Raw genomic sequence first — 25266 nt, 5'->3', positions numbered from 1 at the left:
TTTATCGTCAAACATTTATATCTCTTAAGTCCCAAAGCAAAAGTTCTCTGAGCAGTAAAGTGATATTGGATTTTTATGTGTTCATCTGCAAATTGATGCTTTTTTATTGGGGTATGTTGTTTTCATAGATATTTTTGTAATACCTCCGTGCTAGCAATAGCTTTAACTGAAAGCATTTGTTTTTGGGTTGTCCCTACATCTGTCCCATTTTTGTGTACACTCTATCTCAAGAATACCTTGTGGGAGTTTCTTCAAAATTTGTCACAAATGTCCACTTGGACTCAAGGATGAACGGAATAGATTTTGGTGCTCAAAGGTCCACATGACCTCAAAAAAACATGTTTTACACCTGAAAGAATCCCACTACACATACAGGTAGTAATCTATTCTGATAGAAAGTCGTGCCTGACTACTGACTACTCAAAATTTAAACTACATTTATACAAGTAGTATTCCATTATGATTTGTACCTGAAAGAATGATCCACTCCACATGTAATTACAATTATACATGTTGTAGTCCATTCTGATATATATTTATGCCTGACAGAATTACCCACTTTACATTTAACTACATCTGCACAGGTATTAGTCTATCTTGGATGCCCATCTTGAAGCATTGCTGGTTGTATAGTTTTAAGATGTGTATGAAGCATTCATGTTTTCACACACGTGGCTGCAAACTGCAAGTACAAGATGGCTTTGCGGAGACAAACAACTTCAAAGAGGTAATTCTTGTTTATCCTGAGTGACATGCTTTTATTTCACTTAAATTTACCAGACGTCAACAGCGAAAGAAATATGGGGCTCATTTCATGATCATTTTCATGTCGTGTTATTTACATGTCTGTTAAATGTGAAGAAGTAATGTGGTTAAAGTCATTCTTTCTGCGCAGTTGAGTGAGAACATACTTTATTATTATTTATAATTCATTAACAATTATAATATATATTCGACATATTCTTCTTTCCCCAAGGGTCTCGTGATGCTCTCGCGAGCCTAGCTACTGTTCTGTTACGGTAACCATAGCAACCGCTGAAGTTTAGGTCTCCTGCCATTGTTTCCTCGTAGCTCTACATAGTAAATGTTAGCTAACTGTAAGTTTAGAACGTGTTTGGCAGTTTTGTAGCCACTGTAAGTCTGTTTATCTTAAGCTGAAAGTCGGATAAAATACAGAATTAAAGTTAACGGTGTGAAGAGCGATGGACACAGCTGAGAGAAACCAGGAGGAAAGTCAGCAGAGACTGCAGACAGCCGCCTCGCTGAAGGCTTTCATGATGAAAAACAGCACGGAAAGCAACTTGAACCTGTAAGTAGCATGTGGATGGTAGTGTTATGTTGTTAGATCATGAATGTAGGGTCAAATTAGCTGTCTTGCTCGGTTGATGACCGCACATTTCTTGTCCTCAACTTTACCGTGGTCAAGCTAACCGCCGTTTCCGTTTTGTTGCGCGTCTGCTGAAGAAATCACTGTACTGGTGCTTGAAACGGTCAAAATTGATTTGCAAATAATCATAATAAATTCATTGGCTACATTTCATATAAGTCGTCTTAGCAAATGAAACGATATCATGTTACACCCAGTGTATGAAATGTGTCTTGCTTCATACTGTTTGTCACTAAAAATGACCCAGCAATATCCATTTGCTTCCTGGAAATTACACTTTTGACTTTTGAAGTGAGTTTTTCTAATGTTCAGAAAAACTGTACAGTTAAATTGCATGACGTGCCATTAGCTCAGCCTGAACAGGACTCCACTGAAATATTCAGCAAACATCTTACATGGAAAAGTTGTCACAAGAGTTCAAATATGAAGAAATCCTATGTGTGTTATAATGTCCTTTAAGTTGAATTTCCCTGTACAGAAATGTAAACGTTCAAATTGCATATTGTCATAATCAAGAAGATTTTCAGTGGAAATCCATATATAATCTGAAACTTTTCCAAATGCTGAAATACACGTCTTTTTCATCCTTTTTGGCTTCTCATAGTACTGGTACTGTAGCAGCACAGATATACACGTGACTGGGTTTAGTTAAGCAGTGGCTTACTTGGCCACAGTAAAAAATGTAAAGCAAATACTGCTGAAATAAATGATGTTTGACATTAGTTAGGGAAAACTTCAGTGAAAACTTTTACATGTGGAGTGTATGTGAAGTTTCCATGGCTGCAAACAGATTTGTACATTTTACATATATGTATGTGCTTATATGTGTGAATAATATTTCTGTGTCGATATTGTCTAAAATGACCAACTGATGGTCAAACTCTCAGGAAGCCTTCACTGATGTTGTTCTCAAATGTTCCAGCTATGACCACCTCACCACGCTGCTGATAAAGGTAATGGATGAGCAACCACACAATGTGGTGGACGTGATTGAGGATATGAGCCGTGATGTGAAGCAGGGTTTATTCAAAGACAAGCAGAGCACCCTACGAGACCTTCCACAGACCACACCTGCTGAGCTGCTGGCTGAGCAGCAGCGCCTGCTCTTTTCTCGGCCAGAGGAGGCTGACCAGGAGGAGGAACTGGTATTGACAACACACTTTATACTGTACATTTGTCATGGTAATCAAAAGAGGAAAGGACATATCTGCAATTTGGCATCACATTTAAATCAAAAGTGTAACTTTTTGGACATGAAATGAAGCAAGGCGACATATCACTGTTCTTTCAACAGCATTTTATTTAAACATAGCATAGAAACGGATATAAAAGTACTGACAGCTGTCATGTCTGGTCATACTTATAATCTTGTTCACCTGTTGATCAGATCCTGATTTAGATCAAAGTTTACATTTTTTAGACTACAATTTATTTATGTGACTGCTTGTAAGAACAGAACATCACACAAAATGCTGCTACAGACTCATAAAAGACTCCTCTCATATGTAGCCACAGACCCCCAAACTACTTGTAGTTGTTTTGCGTCTTTTTGAAATATATTTCGCAAGTTTAACTTTTACAGCAAATTACTACGGTTGCATGAAAACTGGGCATCTCTTGTCATAAGAGATGCATCATATGGTGCATAACATTCATAACTAAGTATTCCATTGTGTATAATGATAACCAAACTAAGAATTATTGTGTTTTGGTCACCTTAGAAGGAGCCATTTTTATATGCATACATAGCGTACCCTCTTCTGCTGTGTTGTTTCTACAGTAGCCCAGAACAGACACTGGCTCTAGAAGGGGCCATTTGCATTTTCGCATTGGCCACCATAGGTCTCCAAACAGTGTGGCAGATGGCAGGAAAGGGGGAACTGTGCTGAGGTTAAATTTTCTTAAGGCAGAACAACTGAGCCTTTAAACATTTACATTGCTAAAAATGTACTATGCAGGATTTCTCTAAAAAAACAACAACAATGTAGAGTCCAATATGTAATCTCTCTCAATCATCATTTATGAACTACTAGAATTGTATGAGTGTGTAATAATCTGCCACACATGGAAAAGTAACAATGAAAATGTTGCCTAAATCGTCACCTGAATATAATTAATTAGTGTTAAATTGAAATAAATAAGTGTATGGAACTGAATTTGTAAAATCTAATGTCGTTTATTGGTCTTCATCAGATGGAAACACCTCTTCCTAATGTAAATGAGATTGGCTTCTACCTGGAGCAGGCTGGAGTGGGTCTGGGCAGGGAGGAGATGCAGAGGGTCTTTCTTGCACTCAAGCAGTTTGTTGAGTCGCAGGGGCTGCTGCGCTGTCGCCTGTGGGGCAAGATTCTGGGAACAGAGAGCAGCTACATTGTTGCTGAAGCTGACTACAGAGAGGGGGAGGAAGGGGAGGAGGAGAGCATTGAGGAAGAAGAGAAAGAGGCAGAGACTCAAGAGAATGAGGTGAGGAAGTAGAAAGTACTCAATCAATGTACTTGATTATCTTAATTAGTTGTGGCACCGACCTTTATTTAAATATTGTTTTTCATGTTTTAACAGTATGTGTAGCCTCCCTGTGTCTTGATTATTCCTATTTTAGTACTTTGTTTTGAAAGGATATTCTTACAATGTCCCTTTGTTTTCAGATGGATCCACTTCCTCAGTCAACCTATAAACCCCTACCAGCAGTGCCGAAGGAGGCCCTGGGAAGTGGCGCTAACAAGTTTGTTTATTACGTGTGCAAAGAGCCTGGTCTTCCTTGGGTACGGCTCCCTTTAGTCACTCCTGCACAGATCACTGTTGCTCGCCAGATCCGTAAATTCTTTACTGGGAGGCTGGATGCCCCCATTGTCAGCTACCCGCCTTTCCCTGGGAACGAAGCCAACTACCTGAGGGCACAGATCGCCCGGATCTCCGCTGGCACACATGTCAGCCCCCAGGGCTTCTACCAGGCTGGGGAGGAGGAAGGTGATGAGGAAGACGAGTCACCCCGGGACAGCTACGAAGTGAATCCTGACTTTGAAGGCGTTCCAGTTGCTGAGATGGCTGACTCTTTGTCCACATGGGTGCATCATGTTCAGCACATCCTGCAGCAGGTACAAATCTGATCGAACAGGTGCATGGACTGTTTTATCAGCAGATGTATACTTGTGCTTATTAAATGTGTGATTATGGACTGCTTTAGGGCCGCTGTACTTGGGTGAACCTGGCTGCAAAACCAGGAGACGACTCTAATGAGGAAGGAGAGGCTGAGGAGAAGGAAGAGGAGCCCGATGAGCCTGAGCCGGAAGTTGGACCGCCTCTGCTCACCCCGCTCTCCCAAGATGCAGGTCCCCTCTTTATGCTCCTTTGCATCATTTCGCTCCAGTGCATGTTTTTTTTTAATGGCATTCCTGCATTGTGGAACCAAAAAAGGCGTGAGAGACATGACATGTAACAAAAGTGCATTGGCCTCTCATGTGACATACTGTATATCTTACTATGTGTTGGCAGTGCTTTATAAACAATAACAGTAGCATTAACGTGACAATAACAATCATTTATCGTCTGTGTTATATGGCAGCTGATCTCGTCCTCTGCTCAGGGGGTAAGGAGCTCCTGAATCTCATTGTTTTCCCAATTTGCGGACATTTACGACCGCTCTTCTTCTCTGAGTTGGCTGCTAAATGTTGCTCGCTGCTATTTAACCCTTTGGAACCTGAGCAAACCTTGATTTCTTGTAAAAACATGGAAGGGTGCTGAACAACAACAACAATTAAAAAAACAAATCAAGAAAATTACCTCAAAAGTAAATTTTTTCCTTTTTCAAAATATAATTAACAGAATTATTGATATAGTTTGATGGACATTTTCCACGCATTTTTTGATCCTAACTAATACCAGAAAGTGCCTCCATTAAAGACAATGTGATACGGTTCCCTCTAGGGCAGCCTTAAAACTGAGAAAACATGATGCAGTGCCATATACTGCTGGTGCCCTTACCATTTTTTTTTTCATCCCTGCCCCTCAAACAGCCTAAATCCACCATTGCGTCTGTACCAGAAAAATTAAATGGAATTTAAGGCAGTGTAAGCACTTAAACAGTAAAACAACAGTTTACATTATCATGTCTTTTTGTTTGAACACCAGTGTTAGAGAAAGCAGAATAATCATTACTATGCAAAGCCTGATAACCATATTCATCATTATGCATGATGAACATATGACCGCACTGTGCCTGCACTTCTGTATCAACTCTATGTCCTTGAAGGCAACTAGTTGTGAATCTTTTTAATATTCATGTCTCTCAGAAATGTTCAACACTCCTCCCTGGACCTCCAAGGTGTCCTCCGCTCTCACCTCTCAGCATGCAGTAGCTGTGCTGCGCTCCAACCTCTGGCCAGGGGCATATGCATACGCTTGTGGAAAGTAAGCTAAAACATTATAATATTCTCTCTTTCTGTGTCTGATTTCCTATAGTATCGTCAAGGCAATGCAGCAATTACAAACAACCACGTGCTGTCTCCTAATGTAGGAAGTTTGAGAACATATATGTTGGATGGGGTTTAAAGTACACAGGGGAAGGGTACAGCCCACCCGTCCCCCCGCTACCACAGAGAGAGTATCCCAGCGGACCAGAAATTACAGAGGCCCTGGACCCCTCTCTGGAGGAGGAGCAGGCGCTGAAAGAAGCTTTGGAGGAGCAGCAAGCTGCCCAGGAAGAGATGGAGAACTCAGACGAAGAGGAGGAGGAAGACGACGACTGAGAAAACAGTAACACGTTTTAAATTTTTTTTCTAGTATTCTGTATTTAAATATTTATTTTTAATTCAATGGCCAAATAAAACATTTTACTCAGCAACATGGCTTGAAGTTTTAAATTCTAGTTTATTCATTCATTGTCGTTTCTTTATGAAGCAAATCTACCTTGCACAAGATTTTTGTATGTGCAAGTACTCTGGAACTGATCCCAGCCGACAAAGGGCAATAGGTGTAGTGCATCCTGGACGAGTCTCTGGACAATCACAGGGCTAACACACAGACACAGACAATAATTAATGCTTTTTAGAATCAGTAATTAACATACATGTCTCGTGACTGTGGAAGGAAGCCACAGCCTCATAAAAACCTGTGCTGAAACAGAGAGAACCTGCAATCTCCATACAGGAGGGCCCCGGCCAGCCAGTGTGTTCAAAGCCACACCCCTCTTACTGTATTGGCAGTGTTACCACCATGCTGCCCTGTTATTGAAGTAGAAGAAACCAAAATCATGAAATGATTATTTTTTTAAATCACCAAAATTGTACCCCTCCAACCCCCTCCCCCCAAATACTTAATAATATGAAGATGGTTTCCATGTCATCACAATGAAAACATTTGTAGGATTGAAATGTGCTCTAAGTGCTTTAAGAAAAGAAATGCAAAGCAGACAATGAAGACAAAATGAATGAAATGAGCCACCATAAGTAAATAATTAGATTTTTTTTTAAGAAAAAAGGGCATATTAAATTCTTGTATTTTCAAAAATGTATTTAACTGTGCTTATATTCTTTTTGCTTTTTATGAACTTTTAGAGAGTCTTTAAAATATCACATTCCAATAAAATAGTAATATTTAGGATTTTTTAAAAAGTAAATCATCAGAAAAAATTACTATAGACCGTATAAAAGAATAATTAATAAATAAATGAAAGTCAATATTATTAATAATCTATTTTTGTTTTTTTAAAATCATTTATGTATTTTTTTTTATTTTTAATAGTTTAGATTCCTATTTTAGATTTGTCCTTTAAGTTTATTCTTTAGTTTGTCTATTCTAGTGCACTAATTTCTATTATATGTAAGCGCATGACGCAATGTTATGTGATCGAGACTACGTCATCAAACGTTGACGGAAGTACGCCGTTCACATGCTGTAGAAAGCTCCAGATCAACATGGCAACCTGCATGAAGATGTTCGGCGCTGCGAGACAGCTGCACAGAAACTCGACTCTTGTCGGGAAACTGAACCGACCCGTCGTGTTTAGGACCAGCAGCAGCCGGTCCCTCCTGACCGACACATCAGCCCCGGGCCGGCTGCGGTCCCCGCGGCTCCCGGACAGTCCGGTCAGCGTGATGACAGCAGGCTGCAGGATGACCGCCAGACCTCACCGCTGGATGCGGGTCGGGGGTGTTCTCCGCGGTCACACCGAGCTCCTCACACCGATCTCTCCACCCTACATGCTGCAGGAGAGGATGTTCGGGAACCGGGCCGGTGCGGGCTTCACTGGGGAGGACGGCGGGGACAGTGCGGGCTCTGGGGGAGAGGAGTCAGGAGGAGATGGGGGAGCGCCGTACAGCGGTCCCCAGATGACGGCTCTCACCCCCATGATGGTCCCGGAGGTGTTTCCCAATGTGCCGCTGATCGCTGTGAGCAGGAACCCGGTATTCCCCCGGTTCATCAAGATCATAGAGGTGAGGAGGATATTTTCATTGGCTTCAAGGACACGAGATGATGCAACCACACAGAAAGCGCCTGTGTATGAGGCTGTTGTGGGGTTACATGTATATGAATAACCCGTTCTTAAAGCTTATCCTGGTTATGATCATATTCGGGATCATTGTAAAACCGTCAGTGTAACAGCTGTTTTAAAGGTCCCACATCATGCTCATTCTCAGGATCATACATTTATTTCAGGTGTCTACTAAAACATATTTATTAGCTTTAATGCTCAAAAAACACATTTTTAAATCATACTGTTTGATTTAAAATACCCATGTTCTCACTCTACCTGAAACACTCTGTTTTAGTGCCTCTCTCTTTAAGCCCACCCTCTCAAAAAAGCTCATTCTGCTCTGTTTGGTCAGTGTTGAAACAAAGTTGATATAAAACCTTTGCAAAAGTATGCACATCCAGATGACAAAATAGTGTGAAGACTCTGTCTTTGCTTCACTTGAAACAACAAAAATATGATGGGTTATTGTGTGATTTGCCATGCCCACCCCATTGATTCCTATAGAACCGACACTTAAGTTTGGCTCGTTGAATGCCGGCACTGACGTCATGACACTTCTTCTTTTTATATTTTCCCGTCACATACACTGCAAAACATTCCAGATTCAGAGGGTCCAGCGTGGAATCTTTCAGTTTCAAGTTTGAAACATACAATAAGTAGTATATTTATGACATCACAACTTTAGTTTCTGAACACAGACTGTTTGCATTTTCTGTGAATTTAGTGTTTTGATACTTTTGCAGTATTTGTACACCACCTATACCTGCTTTAGAGTAAAACTACATGGATATCTGACTTTTTACAATATGGAACCTTTAAAGTTAAAACAAAACATCAAAAGCCGTTATGTTCTCTGTGGCTCTGGATGAGTTTGGTTGAGTCTGAGAAAATAGTCTTGAAGATGTCATTTGATGTCATTAGGGTTATGTCAGCTTTAGAGACTTCCAAATTTTAGCAAAAAGCCTGATTTACAGTCTTGCATTTTGTCTACCACAATGTCATTTTCAGTGTTATAACCAGGGTGCCAAAGTAAGAATGTAAAAAGATTATTGGCCTTTGCGATTATCGGGGCCAATATTTGGCACTTAGCTTATTATCTGTAGCTGCGTTTTAAGAATCACCAATAAAATAAATAAATGACAAAGTATGAGTATTACAAACCTCAAGGAGCTATTTTTATTTATTTGTTTTTTTGTTTAAATTTTCACTGAACTTTAAAAAGTTGCGTGGAACTTGCTGTACATGATGTTGAGAGGTTGAGTGTTGATTAAACATTTGCTAAAGGCATTTAAAAAAAGTTTTGTGTTGGAGTTTGTCGTATTACAAATTCTAAATTTCAACAGAAATATTCTCATTATTGTACATGCATATCAGTTCCAAATATAGGTTATCGGGCTCATTAAGTACTAATAATAGGTGTCTGTATCGGCCCTGAAAAACCAATATTGGTCGCCCCCTATTCTACACATACCTCTAAATATGGAATCTTCTGTGAAAAAGATATTGAAGACAGGAGATGATATATGGCTGTGTAGGAGGAACTTCACCTCTTGAATAAAGAAACTGTTGTCTGCCAATTCTTTTTCCTGGACTATTCTAAAAGCCCTCTGCAGACATCTGTCACCACATCATATGCTGCCCCGATAACTGTTTGGTTAAGTTTTCTAACTCCAGTATTGCTTTATTTAATAAAGAGATGCAGGGAGTGATTACCAAACATTATATACAAGGGTAAATCTGATTTATCAGATTTTTCGGTATGTGATATGTTTCTCTTTCTTCCTGTCAGGTTAAGAACAAAGAGCTGATGGAGCTGTTGAGGAGGAAGGTTCGTCTGGCTCAGCCATATGCTGGAGTCTTCCTGAAGAGAGATGATTCGTAAGTCTGATAACTCGCTCCTCTGCTAGAATCACTGATGGTCAGTTTGATAGATACAGTCCTGAGAAGGAGAGCTTTACTCTGTGACTGTGTGCTTATATGCTCCTCAATAATCTTACTGTCACTGTCACTGGTCTCTTGTAATTTATTGCAAACTGAATGTCTGTTTTTGCTGCTGCTTCACATTAAGAGCATTTCATTGGTGTGTCATTGGGAGACTTTTATTTTGAAGGAGCTCTGGGAAATAAAAGTAATGGCCACTGAGATTAGCAGGGCGTTTGATCATTTTCATCATATGTTTTTGTAGTTTTTTTTGTGCATTTGTTTTGCTTTTTATTTCAAACATGGCTCAAGCATATTTAGAAATTCAATCAGGTAAACAAGGAAGGAAAACAAGACAAAACAAAAACCATGCAGGACAAACTATAAACACCTATATACATATATGCGTAAGGGGTACTGAATCAAAGTATCAAACAAAAATGTTTTAAGTTTTAAAAATGTCCAATGTTTTCTCAGATTTACCATCTTCCAGTCTGTGTAATGTTGGAATATAATGTCCTATTTCTATTTTTAATTCTTGTATTTTTTTTTGCCTTTGAGTTCGTTTACATTTATGACGTTAGTATTTTCCATACAAAATAAATAGATTCAAAATAAAATTTTCACAACTATCAACTTCATTTTTGTCATACAAAAATTCTTTATCTCTTTTTTTCAAATTGAACCCTTGGACCAGTTAATGTTTTAAAGAAATGTTCTGTTTCTATCCAAAATAATTTAATGCAAAGGCATTCATAAAATAAGTGACAAATACTTTCGGTTTCATTATTTCAAAAAACACAATTTTCATCCACATCCCTAAATTTACCAATTACCAGGTTGGCCGGATAAATTGATTTTAAAGGAAACGTCTTAAATATTGTGATCTATTTTGCAGTGCAGTGTGTCATTACCGATCTTTGATGCGCTCAGAGCTTGACGTACTTCCTGCTGTCCATGTTTGTATATTCAGTAGTAATCAGTGTCTCTGTCTCTTGCAGTAATGAGTCCGATGTGGTGGAGTCTCTAGATGCCATCTATTCTACAGGGACCTTTGTTCAGATCCATGAGATGCAGGACCTGGGAGACAAGCTGAGGATGATCGTCATGGGACACCGCAGGTTCGAAACACTACTGTTGCCTTTGGGTTAAAGGAGCTGGTTGAAGTGAAGAGCGTCTGCTTTTCCCTGCACACTGTTGCTGTAACATGTATAGACCTTAGCTTTATGCATATTCTGGTCTGTCAGGATCCGGATCACAAGACAACTGGAAGTGGAGCCTGAAGAGGCAGCAACGTCCCCTGTGTGGTCAGAGTCTGACTCAGAGTCCCAACCCAAACCTGCACCCAGACGTAAAGCCAAACGCAGCCGAAAGGACCAAACAGGATCTCTGGCAGAGCAGCTTGAGGAGAAGGTCTGTAGCATGACCCCCACATATATAGTTTGCCTGTCCAAGTACTGTCCACTGGAACAGAGCAGCTAGGTTTTAGTGTCCACAGTCAGGAGCAGCACATCACTGAGACATCTCTCGATTTACAATTTACTCTTCCTAGTCAACAAAAGTCTACTACTTTACGGCATTAGCTGTAAGTAGTACCAGCGGTGGGGCCAAGTCATTGTTTTGCAAGTCCCAAGTCAAGTCCCAAGTCAAGACTGACACGTCCTCAATCCTAAACTTTGAGTTTCGAGTCCTAAACTAGTCATAATGAGCTCTTGAACAGGTATAATGTCATTTTGACAAGAATACATTTAAATGACAAAAATTGTGAATGCTTAAAAAAATAATTATCTGCAAAAACAAGTTTGTAGAATTTTTGACCCACACATTTTGCATACTGCAGTTTGTGTTTTCTTGACCACTGTGTGGTCTGTCTGTTTTTGCACCAGAACAAATTTATCTTTTGAATCATTTTTTCCAACCGGTGCTCAGTAACGTAACGTTTGTTCTTCGTGGTTCTTTCCTGCAGTTTGATTGGATGCTGTTGGATTGGATCAAACAAAATAGGTCTCGGGAAAAGCGTTGGAAATTAATTGATTCATTTTTGAAAACATTCTTTTAAAATGTTGGACTTTGGGGGAAGGTATCAAGTATTTTCAAGTCAAAAGGCTCAAGTCCAAGTGAAGTTAGACCCATTGATGTTAAAGTCCAAGTCTCTTTTGATGTTTTCAAGCTGAGTCTAAAGTCATCAAGTTCCAGACTCAAATCTGACTCGAGTCCAAGTCATGTGACTCGATTCAAAACCTCTGGCTAACGCTGTTTCAAATTCTAATTGTCTCGCTACCTAAACATGTGCTGTGCCTCGCTAGCTGCAGTTTTGAAAGGTATCACACAGTTTTCATGTGTCATAAGTGTTAATAGTTTCAGAAAGTGACAACAGGTTTATTCATATTGTAAATGTTGATGAAATTCTATAACCATTTATATCACCACAGACAGGCAGTTTTTGTTTACTAGTGTGATGAGGCTACCACCCACTGGTTTCCCTGCATGTCCTCAAATTAAAGTATTTTTTTTACTTCATATTATATAGCCTCTAGAATAATAAGTGTGTTTGAATTTGAGTTACCAAAAACTAACTGACTCGGAAAACCTGGAGCCTGGTAGTCCAGGTCTACTGGTTGGGTTCTTATAGTTTGCTCAGCTGTGTGTACTTAATGAAAACTTTAGGGCGACTATACCATGAGGGTGGGATGTGGGGTTGGGTTGTTACTTCAGGCCCAACAGCTTTTTTCTTGCCTGGGGCCCAAACTGGCAAATCCAGCAATGTAATTAGATCTCCCCAGAGCATTTTACCTCACAATATTGATACACACAAACAAAAAATGAACATTAAGGCAAGAAATTTTGGAAAAAGAAAAAAAAGGAATAAAGACAAAAAAAGAAAAAAATGAAAACAAGGCTCGCAAAAAGTACTTTCAAAATTTATAATAATTCAGTTACATTATTTTAAATATGTAATCACAATAATTATTAACTATTATAAATATAGTATTTTCATGAGATGTTTTTCCTCAGACATCTTTTCCTAGCTTTAAAAAAAAATAAAATCTATACTTTTTCTGCAGTTTGTGGAAAATATCAAATTGTCAAATTGCTCATTGCCATTTTTCCTGTATTTTGGAAAGAAATCATACCAATATGCTCAGGGTTCAAGGGTTTAAATATTTGTAAAAGGTGTGTGAAAGCAGCACAAGAAAATGGATAGTATCTACTTTGCACTACTGTTCTTCTAATGTGTATGTTGTGATTACAACTACCGATAAAACAAGATAAGATAGAGCAGTATTTGTTCAGAGGGAAACAGTTGAACTGTCACACTCGCTACATTGTAAGTTCACTAGTGGTGGTAGAAAAGTATTAGTAGTTTATTTTCATATTGCAAATAGTGATTTTTAACTCTATGCTTTTGCACAGATTTCAGAAGCAGACCTGAGTCCAGAGTTTCAGCCGCTGCCCTCCTCCAACATCCTGATGGTTGAAGTGGACAACATTCAACACGAGCAGTTCACTGTCACAGAGGAGGTCAAGGTACAAAACACACATTGCATGTCATGAACAGCTGGGGAAGGGATTTCCATTATGGATTTTTTTCTGATTTTGTGGCAGATGTCATGAAACAAAGAGTCTTACTAAAAAGTAAACATCTCTGTGATGTGTTTGCGTTCTGCAGGCGCTCACAGCAGAGATTGTGAAGACCATCAGGGACATCATCGCACTGAACCCCCTCTACAGGTAAGTCTTATTTAGTTAGTCATCTATCTGTCACAATCAGTCCTCACCACCTTTTACCATCCCATAGTTGTTATGCTTACACTGTACAAAAAATATCACCTGCACCACAGGTTTCTCTTGACGGGTTCCTATAATATTTCAGTGTTTTAGAGTTTTTTTGCATCTGCTTGAGACATCCTTAATGTCACTTTTACCTCTGCTTATTAGAGCTTCACATGTTTTTCATTATATATTTTCTTTAACTTATTAAGCACAACATGACTCGAGTTCAGGACGGACCTGTGCACATTCATGCACAATATCCTGGTGTGAAGTTTGGTGGTGGTAAAATTATAGCATTGGACTTTATTCCTTTTCGCGTATCTCAGGCACACACAAACACACACATAAACACACACACAAAAAAAAAACAGGAAAATTAATGGAAACATAGACATGGGTTTTTGCAAATATACCCCTCTTCTGTGACTGAGACTCTTGAAATTATATTCATAGTCAGTGTCCTGATTAGTCTTAGACCAGCAGGCTGAGGAAGAACTCCACATGTAGTGATGCTGACATTGAAATCCTCTGAAATGTGTGTCTTGTTTGTGTGCCAGAGAGTCCGTCCTCCAGATGATGCAGGCGGGTCAGAGAGTGGTCGATAATCCCATCTACCTCAGCGACATGGGAGCAGCTCTGACAGGAGCAGAGTCACAGGAGCTACAAGACGTCCTCGAGGAGACCAATGTGAGCAGTGTGCATGCTGAGAGTCCTGTTTGGGACTTTGTTGTCCTCTCTGTGGGAGACAGTCCTGGACTATTCCTGTATTCTGTGTTCCCATGGTCATGGATAACCTGGAAGAAGTCATGGAATTTCACAATCACATTTTCCAGGCCTGGAAAAGTCACGGAATAAGAAAAAATATCAAACGTTATGGAAAGGTCATGGAATTTTTGTGTGTGTAGTGAAATCATTACAGTAATAATTGGTGGATAACCATCCACGAAATGCAACGTAATCAATTTATTTTTTGTAGTTGTCAACCTAACGTAGCTCTAAAAAAATACGTTTGTTTGAAAAATATCGGGCAAATGAAAAAGAGAAAAATAATATTATTGGTCCTTGAAAAGTCATGGAGAAGTTTTACATTTTTTTCATGTAAATGTGTGGGAACCCTGTATATTAAAGCTCAGGGAAGCTGCTGTGTGCTGCTTTTAACAGGTGGGAAGTTGGCCAGACATGCCAAATCAACCAGTTAGCCCTCATCCTTCAAGTCTTTTCTCCTAAAATGAAACACACTGTCAGAAAACTATTTAGCTAAATCATACGTATTAACTTTGTGCGTCTTGCCCACGTACGAGTATGGAATCTTCTTATTCTGATGTGCAATGCCAGAAAAGGATTATTACTGCAGCCTGAGGCACATGGGAAAGGAAACACCCACAGTAACTGTGTTTTTTGTAAATCACAGTCATAGTGGGTGTTTTGGGTTTTTTTTTTCATTTCAACAGCCATAGTGGGCAGTGATAAGCTCATTCCAAGACAACAAAACAAATCTGGCAACATTTAAGGTTGGAGTTATTGCAGCTGTTTTGTTACAAATATGAGGAGTAAGTGTTTTTTTTGGCAATTTCTTGGAATAAAGAACAGCATGCAGGTGCTTCCCCAAGCGTTTAAATATATATGTTTGTATCTTTATATTTCTTCTGTTGAAACCCTACAATGACTCGTACAGGCCTATTAAACTTTGTTCTTGTGTGTCTCTGCAGATCCCAAAGCGTCTCTACAAGGCTCTGTCTCTGCTGAAGAAGGAGTATGAGCTGAGTAAACTGCAGCAGCGACTGGGCAGAGAGGTCAGAGGTCAAAACATGTATGAGCTTTAGCCACTGCTCTGCTCATCACCCTCAGTCACTCATCCATCCTTTTGCTCTGCTCACAGGTAGAGGAGAAGATCAAACAGACCCACAGGAAGTACCTGCTACAGGAGCAGCTCAAGATCATTAAGAAGGTAGGCTGATGTCCGCCTGTCTGTCATTTTGTCTGTCAATCTTTAGACTTGCACTTTTCCTGTATGTCACACCTGTATAATATTGTGTAGGCCCAGCACAGCGGACATCTGAACCAGCACATATGGGCTTTGAGCCATTAAAACAATGTGTGTGTTGTGTTTTCTCAGGAACTTGGTCTGGAAAAAGAGGACAAAGAAGCCATCGAAGAGAAGTTCAGAGAGAGACTCAAAGAGAGGACAGTCCCACAGCACATAATGGACGTCATCAATGAAGAACTCAACAAACTGGGACTGCTGGACAACCATTCGTCAGAGTTCAAGTTAGTCTTTTGTATTTTTTGTCCCACTAGCCTGAGAGGGTCTTCCAATCATAACGTCACTTGATTTGTTTGAGGAACACTTGTTTGAGGAACACACTTGATTTGTTTGAGGAACACACAGTCCAGAACATGTCATCTTGACAACCACTGAACAGAGCAACATGAATTGTATTTTAGCTGTTGATGCCTGATGTCATTATATTCCGCTGACCTTTTTCTTGCTAGAGCTAAATTCAGGCTCACTTATTGGTACTTTTAGTTAAAAAAAAAAGAAAGAAAAAATCAAAATCTAATGCAACAAAACATATTGAGGAAAACACAGAAAATTAAGCCTGTAAATTGTGGATACTTCATTAGATTTCATCAAGGATTAAACTTCAGTTAAGTGTAACAGTTATTACCTGCAGGTCGCATTAATGCAGAAACTGCAGCAGCTTTTACTTTCTGTGCCTGCAGATGGTGTATGTCGTCAGTTAAACCTGTAGATCTGCTGCAGTTAGATGATTGATGATTGATGATTTTGATTTTGTCAGAGTCATGTTACAGGTGATTGGTATCAATAACACTCTTACTCCTTTTCTACCAACATGGAACAAGTTCTTTTCTTTTTCGGGCACCTAATTTTGAACTGTTCAGAGCATCTTGACTGATAATAAATAGGCTTAGAACACTTAAAGTTGGTTCCCAGCTGGAACCAAAAAACAGAGATACTAAAATCATGAATATCCTGTTTACTACAGCAAATATCAACAATAATAACCACAAAAACTGTGTGTTTCAGTGTGACCCGTAACTACCTTGACTGGCTGACCAGCATGCCCTGGGGCACCAACAGCGAGGAGAACTTATCACTGGAGAGAGCAAAAGAGGTTCTGGAAGAAGACCATTATGGAATGGATGATGTTAAGAAGCGCATATTGGTTAGTAGATGCGCACACACACACACACACACACACACACACACACACACACACAGCATTTAAAAGCATAACAAAACAATTTTTTTAACTCAATGGCCAATGTTCCAATATCCACACATCAAAAGCTGTGGCGCTTTTTCTGGCAGAACTGAAAGTGATGCCTCTCTGTCTCTGTGCAGGAATTCATAGCGGTGAGCCAGCTGCGTGGCTCCACTCAGGGGAAGATCCTATGTTTCTACGGTCCTCCGGGGGTAGGGAAGACCTCCATCGCCCGCTCCATAGCCAGAGCCCTCAACAGACAGTACTTCAGGTTCAGCGTGGGAGGCATGACCGATGTGGCTGAGATTAAAGGACACAGGTCTGGAAGTCTACACTGCCGTTATTAGTGAGGGACCTGATGATAGCTTACATTGTCAGTATCGCGTACATGACTCTGTCTCTATTATTAGGCAGCTACTGAGCACAAAAAGATGAAGAAAATCAATGAGGGAAAGCTGCATACTGACAGCTAATACAAAACAATGCACCTACAAAGTGGTGCTTAAATAGTAGAGATGCACTGATGGAAATTTGTGCTTATAAATAATCTTTTTAATCTTACAATAGAACAATAAAAGTTATACTTTTAGACTTTGGTGTTTATTTTTATATCACAGTAATACTTCACCATCCCTAAAATGAAGAATGCATTTAATTCTTGTAAATATATATGAAATAATCTTATTCTGTTTTTTAATGTATAGGCTAATTAACGCTAGACTTTATCTCCTTAACGACAGGCATGTATAGGCTACAAAAACTACTGGAATGAGTTTACATTCATTTGGACTTTACAGCAGTTTAGAAAAGTTGCAGGTCTCTTCATATAAACTCGCTAACAGTCCTGTAGCTCATTCACTCTCTCCTCTGCTGCTGGTGTTCAGAGACTCACTGCTGGACAGGACCAGAGTCTGCTTAGTGTGATTCTACAGGAATTCAACAAATTTTAAGGTTAAATAGCTATTTTGTTTAAATTCTTACAAACCATCAGTCTTTGCGGTTAGTGAAACAATTTGCTATCAGCACAGTGAGCTTGATGTGACCGTAAAACATACCAGCTGTAGATTAAAGAGGACAGCGAGCTTACTGCAGGCATAGTGGTCAACGATGTCTCAAGTTAATGTTCCGCTCACTTAACAGGTATTTTATAAACTGCTCATAATGAATGGTGGATTAATACAACGCAATGTTGTGCAAAAACAATAAGAATTTAATTTTCTTATTTATTTGCCAATAATGTATCAGCCACATATACAGTATACTGTGCATCCTTTGTCGCAACTTAATTAAATGTGGGGATATGATTATCTGAAATGCAACTGTGTGTGTGCGTCCAGGAGAACGTATGTTGGAGCGATGCCAGGGAAGATTATCCAGTGTCTGAAGAAAACCAAGACAGAGAACCCTCTGGTGCTAATAGACGAGGTCAGTATGATGATGCTGCTCCTGTAGTTGTTGAGTTCAATAAAAATCCATATTAGAGCAACACTAATATTACTGGAGGAATTCTGCTAATGAGTTATTAAGTGTCTGTAATGAACAGTCTTTCTGGTTATTACTACTCATAGATGACTTGGCCCATATAACCACTAGTGTGACACCGAGTGACATGTGGACAAATATTGTTTGTATGAAAATGTCTTTAATCATAGCATGAAAGTCATGCTCCAACATTAACATATACTGTTTAACCACTGCTCTCTTGCAGTTACACATTAGATGATGATGTGTTTTTCTCCTGCCTTTCATCATCAGGTGGATAAGATGGGTCGTGGTTACCAGGGTGATCCCTCTTCTGCACTGCTGGAGCTTCTGGACCCCGAACAGAACGCCAACTTCCTCGACCACTACCTGGATGTCCCTGTAGATCTGTCAAAGGTAGGAGTGTGTGTACAGTCAGTGTGACATTGACATGCCAGTAAAGCTTCCCTGTAAAATGTTCTAATGGAAAAGGTTCTGTTTACCTTAATTCAAGTGAAAAATGACATGCAGTGTATTTAAGCCCCACCCATTTCTGTCTGCTCCAATGAAGGTTTTGTTTATCTGCACGGCCAATGTGATTGACACCATCCCAGAGCCTCTCAGAGACAGGATGGAGATGATCAACGTGTCTGGATATGTGGCCCAGGAGAAACTGGCTATTGCTCAGGTAACAACAACACCTGCCTCTGCACTAATGTGATTGTGGATTGTACTTAAATATTGCGAACGAATAACAATATTTTATTTGTCGTGTCATATTATTTTACATAGGTTTTGCCCTTGATATTAGCTGTTTTTCTTATTATTATTGTTGAATGTTTTAATATATTATTATATATATAAATTTTTTTAAAAGCCTTGCTTTTACATCATTTCTGTCTCTCTCACTGTCTGTCTATCCAGCAATACCTGGTGCCTCAGCTCCGCTCGCTGTGTGGTCTGACTGAGGACAAAGCCTCAATCTCATCTGATGCCCTCAGTCTGCTCATCAGACAGTACTGCAGGGAGTCCGGAGTCAGGAACCTCCAGAAACAAGTTGAAAAGGTAAAATACTGGAAAGCGTCGTTCTGGCTGCACTAAACCAGAGCCCACATTCATTAATTTGCTCAGGACAAAGATTTTGGTTGGATCAGCAGCACATTCTTCATAAACAATAGCGGTAAAAGTTTTAGAACAAGACTGTTGTTTTTTTTGAGTTTCTACTGATACTCAAGCAGTTAAAATACAGCGAATAAAATGAAATCTTACACAGATAAGCCGTAAACTGCCAGAGTTTTATAAAAAGTTAAGGGCACAAAAAAAGGAAAACAAATAATTGGTTAAAAATTTTTGTTGCTCTGCAGAAATTGAAAGAAGTTTTGTCTTAAAAATTGATGCAGTCAGTTCTCACAGATGACTCTCACTTTTGTTGTATCCTTACAAACCTTCTGGCCATATAGATGGAGTGTTGGAGCAAACTGCATAGCTGCACTATCTGAAGCATGATTTGGTCAATATGGTGCTGCAGGACGTCATATATTGCTAAGCCAGATAGACCATTGTAACCCTTATAAGTGGAGGTCTTTCCCTGTGAGTCAGTGTGTACTTTTTCCTGCACCATCAAAAGGCACTTGGAAACTGGAGAAAATCGGCATGAACAGGTCCAAAAGACCTAAAGCCACAACACAACAGAAGGCAAGTTTCTGAGAGTCAGCACACTGTGTGAAAGCACAGCTTAACACTGGTTGAAGCGAGTAAGTCTCAATTTCAACTGTGAAGAGAAGACGTTGAGCTGCAGGTTTGACGGGTGAAGTGGCAGTAAGAAAGCCTTTGCTAAGATGGCAAAATATGAAAATGAGGCTTTTCTGGGCAGTGAGGCAACGCCAGTGAGCTACTGAGGTCTTATGGATAGGTACTGAGGGAGAGGTCTTATGGACAGATATGTCAAAATTTGAAATCTTCTGTTCATCACACAGGATTTTTTAAGGGAAAGGCTCTTTCTCAGTTTGTGACACAAACTCTCAAACATGGAGGAGGAAGTGTGATGGTCTGGGACTCTTTTGCTAGATCCAGAGTAAGATATGCACAAAGTGACTAGTACAATGAACCAAAAGGGTTACTACAGTATTTTGTTGTGAAATGCCTTCTGGGCTATGTCTGGTTGGGAATTCTACAGCAAGATAATTACCCAAAACATACCTCAGGGCTATATCATGACTACCTTAGAAGAAAAGAACAGTACGCTGTTTTGGAATGAATTGGTCAACAGGCGTGAAAGCAGAGCATCCTACAGGTTTGACACATTTGTGAGACTTCTGTTACAAAGAACGATATTTGATTTTCATTGTAGAAAGAATGCCTCGATTGTGTTCGGCTGCAAAATAGGCTTACTTTGAGGAGTCAAAAATGTAGGTCAAGTTTTGGGAAATTAAAATGATTCCATGATTTTTTAAAAATCTTATTGCTCGATGCTCTAATTTCAGAGTACATTGAAACATTAAACTGCGTATACTTCAATAAGAACTGGAAAAATGGTTCTGAAACCTTGATTGGCAGTGTGTTTTCTACAAGTGCTTCATCCTTTAAGGCAGCAGTGATTGCTGGTGTTTGGAGGAGCATTGTGTGGGAGGATCAGTCAGAAAGCAACAGAAAACCACCTGCTAAACTGATCTTAAAGTCAGTATCTCTGCAGATTGACTCAAAATTATGTCTCACTTTAATGACACGGTCACACTAGAAAGTAGCACATCCTCCAGTGTCATTTGTTTGTTTGTTTTATAATGTGTCATCCCTTTCTTCGGTCTTTCAGGTTTTCCGTAAGGTGGCGTTCTGTATTGTCAGCGGTGAACAAAGCACAGTGACTGTTACACCTGACAACCTGCAGGACTACGTGGGAAAACCTATTTTCACAGTAGATCGAATGTACGATGTCACTCCACCAGGAGTGGTTATGGGGCTGGCGTGGACTGCTATGGGTGAGAGAGAGACACACGCACGAACACACACAAACACACACACACACACACACACAAACCATAAACGAATAAAAGAGCTAACATACTGAAGATCTGCCTGCATTCTGTCCTCTGTTTAGGAGGCTCAACGTTGTTTATTGAGACTTCACTGCGCCGTCCAGCTGGAGGAGCGGACTCGAAAGGAGAGGGGTCACTGGAGGTTACAGGTCTGTCAGAAAGGCCATGAACTCGGTCACTCGGCAGTTTGGAGGCTAAATCAAACATTGTCAGGCAGTAGTCTGATATCTGATACTGAACACAGAGGGCATTTTAAAGGTGTTGGTGCTCTTCTGCAGGTCAGCTGGGTGATGTTATGAAGGAAAGTGCAAAGATCGCTTCAACCTTTGCCAGAGCCTTCCTGATGACCAAGGAACCAGCAAATCACTTCCTGGTCAACTCCCACCTGCACCTGCATGTACCTGAGGTAACCATGGCGATACAGTGCTGTATATAAATAACTCCCTTATTACTATTGCTTAATCTTTTTAGTCTTTTTTTTGCCTCTGTTCCCGTGAGAGGTGGCATCATGTTTTCAGGTTGTCTGTCCCATCCTCATTAATGTGATAGCTCAATATGGCTTTTTCTTCAAATTTAGCACAAAGGTCAACTTCGAGTCAATGGTGAGTTGACTTTGGTGGCCATAGGTCAAAGGTCAAGGTCACTTTACCGTTGTCTATCTCATTCTTGTGAACGTGATATCTCAAGAACAGCTCAAGGGACTTTTTAAAATTTTGCACAGATGTTCACTTTGAGTCATGGATGAAATGATCCGAACTTGCTGGTCTGTCTTGGAATCTGTTGCATTCTCATGAACGCAATATCTGAAGAAGGCCTTCAGGTAGTTTCCACAAATTTGGAACAAACATTCACTTGGACTCAAGAAGGAACTGATCAGAATTTGGTTATCAAAGGTCAAGGTCACTGTGACCTCACAAAACATGTTTTTGGCCATGAACTCGAGAATTCATACTCTGATTCTGACAAAATTTCACACAAATGTCTAATAGGATAAAATGATAAAGTGATGACATTGTATATCCAAAGGGATGAAGGTCAACTTCGCTGTGACTTAATGTTCTGCAAAAACACTTTTATGGCCATTAGTCAACATCATTAATTCAGATACGGAATTGTTGACACTAATCTTGGGTGCAGGTTGTATTATACGAAGCTGCCATGTGTGTGAAGCATCAATATTTTTACAAACGTGGCTCTAAACTGTAGGTGCATCTTCACTGGTTTGCAGAGGCATATGACTGCTGTATTGAAGTGTGGAAGAGAAAAAGAAAGTGCTTTAAGCCACTCTGCGTACAGTTGAAAATATCCTGCTTTAGTGTCTCCTGTGATCATAAATACAGTGTAGCCAGAGGCATTTCTTGCTGTTATCTGTTTTTATATAACGTCACTTGTTTCTAGGGGGCGACTCCCAAGGATGGACCAAGCGCTGGCTGCACTATTGTCACAGCACTGTTGTCCCTGGCAACCGACCGGCCGGTGCGTCAGAATGTAGCCATGACCGGTGAAGTGTCACTGACTGGCAAAATACTGCCAGTAGGAGGAATAAAAGAGAAAACTATCGCTGTGAGTACAAGACACACACACACACACACACACACAAACACACATTCATTGACTACATGTTGCAAAGACAGGTTTAATGTTAGCCAATCTGACTTTAGTCCAACATTTGTAACGTTTGAAGAGTTAAAAAAAAAAATCAAAATCGTACTCTGATGCATCACTTCTTATCTCAGAGGCTGCCGATTTATCAGCATGTTTGTTCTGCTGCCTTCAGATGTCTGTAGGGGTTTAATAAAATGATGGAGAAACCTTTCGTTCAGTATAAAGTAGCTGCGGACAGCAGATAGTATAAAAATTGTGCATTAATCTATAAATTAATTAAGACTGATTTACTGAAGCTTTTTTTTAAATTCTGATTAAAATGCATGTGTTGTTTGGAGAATAATTAATTTATATGGTTTATTTCTATTTTGGTATTTTTCCAAAACACCAACAACTTGTGCTGCTTCATTTAAATGATCCTCCCACCTGTGCAGTGTGTGCTTTCTGTGCTGGAAACCAAAATACCTCACAGGCAAGAAAAGCAAATTTAAAGGTCAGGAAAATACCAAACTGTCTGAGCTCTGTTTGTGCTGGTCATTGTGCCGCCACAAAAATAGGACCCTGAAACTTAACTCACCCTGTTAATAATGGTGTTTGTGGAGGCACTTGTGGAAGCTTAAATCTAGCAAAACTAGATCGACAAAATACAAAAATAAGGAACTTAGGCCATCTGATTTCCACAGTTTCAAAAAACATTTCTTGGCAGTTGCCATGATGTACAATAAGGCTGCGTCACAGTCTGTGTAAAATCATGAATGTAGCCACTGTGATGTCATCCACTGGTTTTGTGGACTCCTCTTTTGAAGCCTTGAGTTTGGCATTTTGGCCATCGCCATCTTGGGTTTTGGAGCTGGAAATTACCATATCTGGACGAGAGGGCGGAGAAACCCCAATACTAGCTGCTAACTTGGCTAGCACAGTGCATCTATAGTTGTGGTTAACTGTGAATGCGAATGCTAGTTTTCACTTGCAAATATTGGGATTAAAACCATGAAAATGATCGTACCAGAGAAACTAAATATCTGACTGCTTGGAGGGTCTTTTAGTACGTCTCATTTTTTATCGTTTTATTGTTTTTATCTTTTTTTTTTATCGTTGCTGCTTGGGCTGGGTGGTGCTCTATGTTCTCCACAACTGTGCAGTACGCAAGTAAAATAGTTTCAGCTTCGGGGATTAAGTAGGTTTAAGGAAAGTAGATTGATATTTGAGACAGAAGCCTTGGGCATGGCCAAAAATGGTGTGCAAGAGTTCTCTCAGCACCTGGTATTACCTGTTGGTCAATGTGTTGGATGAATCAATAAACTAACATTACGAGCTTGAGACTCCACTTGAGCTGGATTTTCTTGTCCCCATCAGGCCCGTCGCGCTGGTGTGACCTGCATCATCTTGCCAAATGAGAACAGGAAAGACTTCTCTGACCTGCCCGACTACATCAGCCAGGGCCTGGAGGTCCACTTTGTGGATCACTACAGTCAAATCTACCCAATCGTCTTCCCACAGGAACAGTCTTAACCTGCTGTCAACCGCAGCGCTAAAACTGAGGTGAGATGGACCCAAGACTTCTGTTCACAGCACCTCAGAATCAAAAACGTGTTTGTTACCAGCACTGATTGTCATTCCCTTTGTAGTTGCAGTAAAATGCAGTTTGGACTCTGAGGTCCTGCTATGGAGTATGACTAAATTATCTGTTCCCAAATCATCCACAGACACAGCTGGCTCGATGTGCACTCACATATAATTCAGTTTCAGCCACAACAGAAACCCTGAATGTAAGAGGACCGTCGTGATAGAAGACAACATCACTGAACTGAAGCCATGGAGCATACTGTGCCAAAGATGGACATACACAGTACAGTCATGGGAATTATGGTGATGATGAAGACTGGATGATCATCACAGATATGATGTCATCGAGGAGCAGAGGCTGAGTTCGCAGCCTCTTTACCCACAGTTCTTATTATAAGGGCTGTGGATGGACTCTTTCATAGATTTCTTATATTATTTTATATTATTATTGGCCAGATGTGATGGTGAAGTTTAAGTAAATTAAATCATAAATGCAACTCTGCCGGCTGCTGTTATCTTTAATAATCCACCTGTGAACCTGGGAGTGGATTTTTAATTGACACAACTGAGATTGGATCCAATTGTCTAGATCATTGTTGATATTTTTTTAATCTTTTAAAAAAAAATTAACAGACAAAAACAAGAAAATGTCTAAGATATATACAATATTAACATAATGCAACATTACAAACTGTCAGTCACGAATAATGATAGAAAAGCAGAAACTGTAGAAATATCTGTTCATTTACAGTATATGAAATCTAAATTATTCTTGATAATGTTTGAAAAACTAATCTCAACTCTTCGAAGACCCCAAATTAA

The 25266-nt window shown here is 39.8% G+C and overlaps 2 protein-coding genes across 2 annotated transcripts; both read left to right on the top strand.

Moving 5' to 3' along the window:
• Positions 1 to 93: 93 nt before the first annotated feature.
• On the top strand, positions 94 to 6199 carry rsph4a (radial spoke head component 4A). Its single transcript, XM_042484000.1, has 7 exons — positions 94 to 1309; positions 2310 to 2532; positions 3581 to 3850; positions 4033 to 4482; positions 4572 to 4716; positions 5677 to 5794; positions 5901 to 6199. The coding sequence occupies exons 1-7, from the start codon at positions 1203 to 1205 to the stop codon at positions 6130 to 6132; spliced, it is 1545 nt and encodes a 514-aa protein (XP_042339934.1). The 5' UTR covers positions 94 to 1202; the 3' UTR covers positions 6133 to 6199.
• Positions 6200 to 7277: 1078 nt separating this feature from the next.
• On the top strand, positions 7278 to 24941 carry lonp1 (lon peptidase 1, mitochondrial). Its single transcript, XM_042483967.1, has 22 exons — positions 7278 to 7818; positions 9649 to 9737; positions 10781 to 10900; positions 11027 to 11192; positions 13194 to 13307; positions 13450 to 13511; positions 14111 to 14240; positions 15263 to 15346; positions 15433 to 15501; positions 15670 to 15821; positions 16603 to 16741; positions 16921 to 17099; positions 18118 to 18205; positions 18536 to 18658; positions 18813 to 18929; positions 19166 to 19306; positions 21051 to 21216; positions 21336 to 21422; positions 21552 to 21679; positions 22672 to 22836; positions 24235 to 24420; positions 24585 to 24941. The coding sequence occupies exons 1-21, from the start codon at positions 7300 to 7302 to the stop codon at positions 24388 to 24390; spliced, it is 2994 nt and encodes a 997-aa protein (XP_042339901.1). The 5' UTR covers positions 7278 to 7299; the 3' UTR covers positions 24391 to 24420; positions 24585 to 24941.
• Positions 24942 to 25266: the final 325 nt, after the last annotated feature.

This window comes from Plectropomus leopardus, chromosome 3, assembly GCF_008729295.1.
Source record: "Plectropomus leopardus isolate mb chromosome 3, YSFRI_Pleo_2.0, whole genome shotgun sequence".
Taxonomy (NCBI): domain Eukaryota; kingdom Metazoa; phylum Chordata; class Actinopteri; order Perciformes; family Serranidae; genus Plectropomus; species Plectropomus leopardus.
The sequence above is the reverse complement of the archived record's forward strand: the minus strand, read 5'-3'. Positions and strand labels throughout refer to the sequence as shown.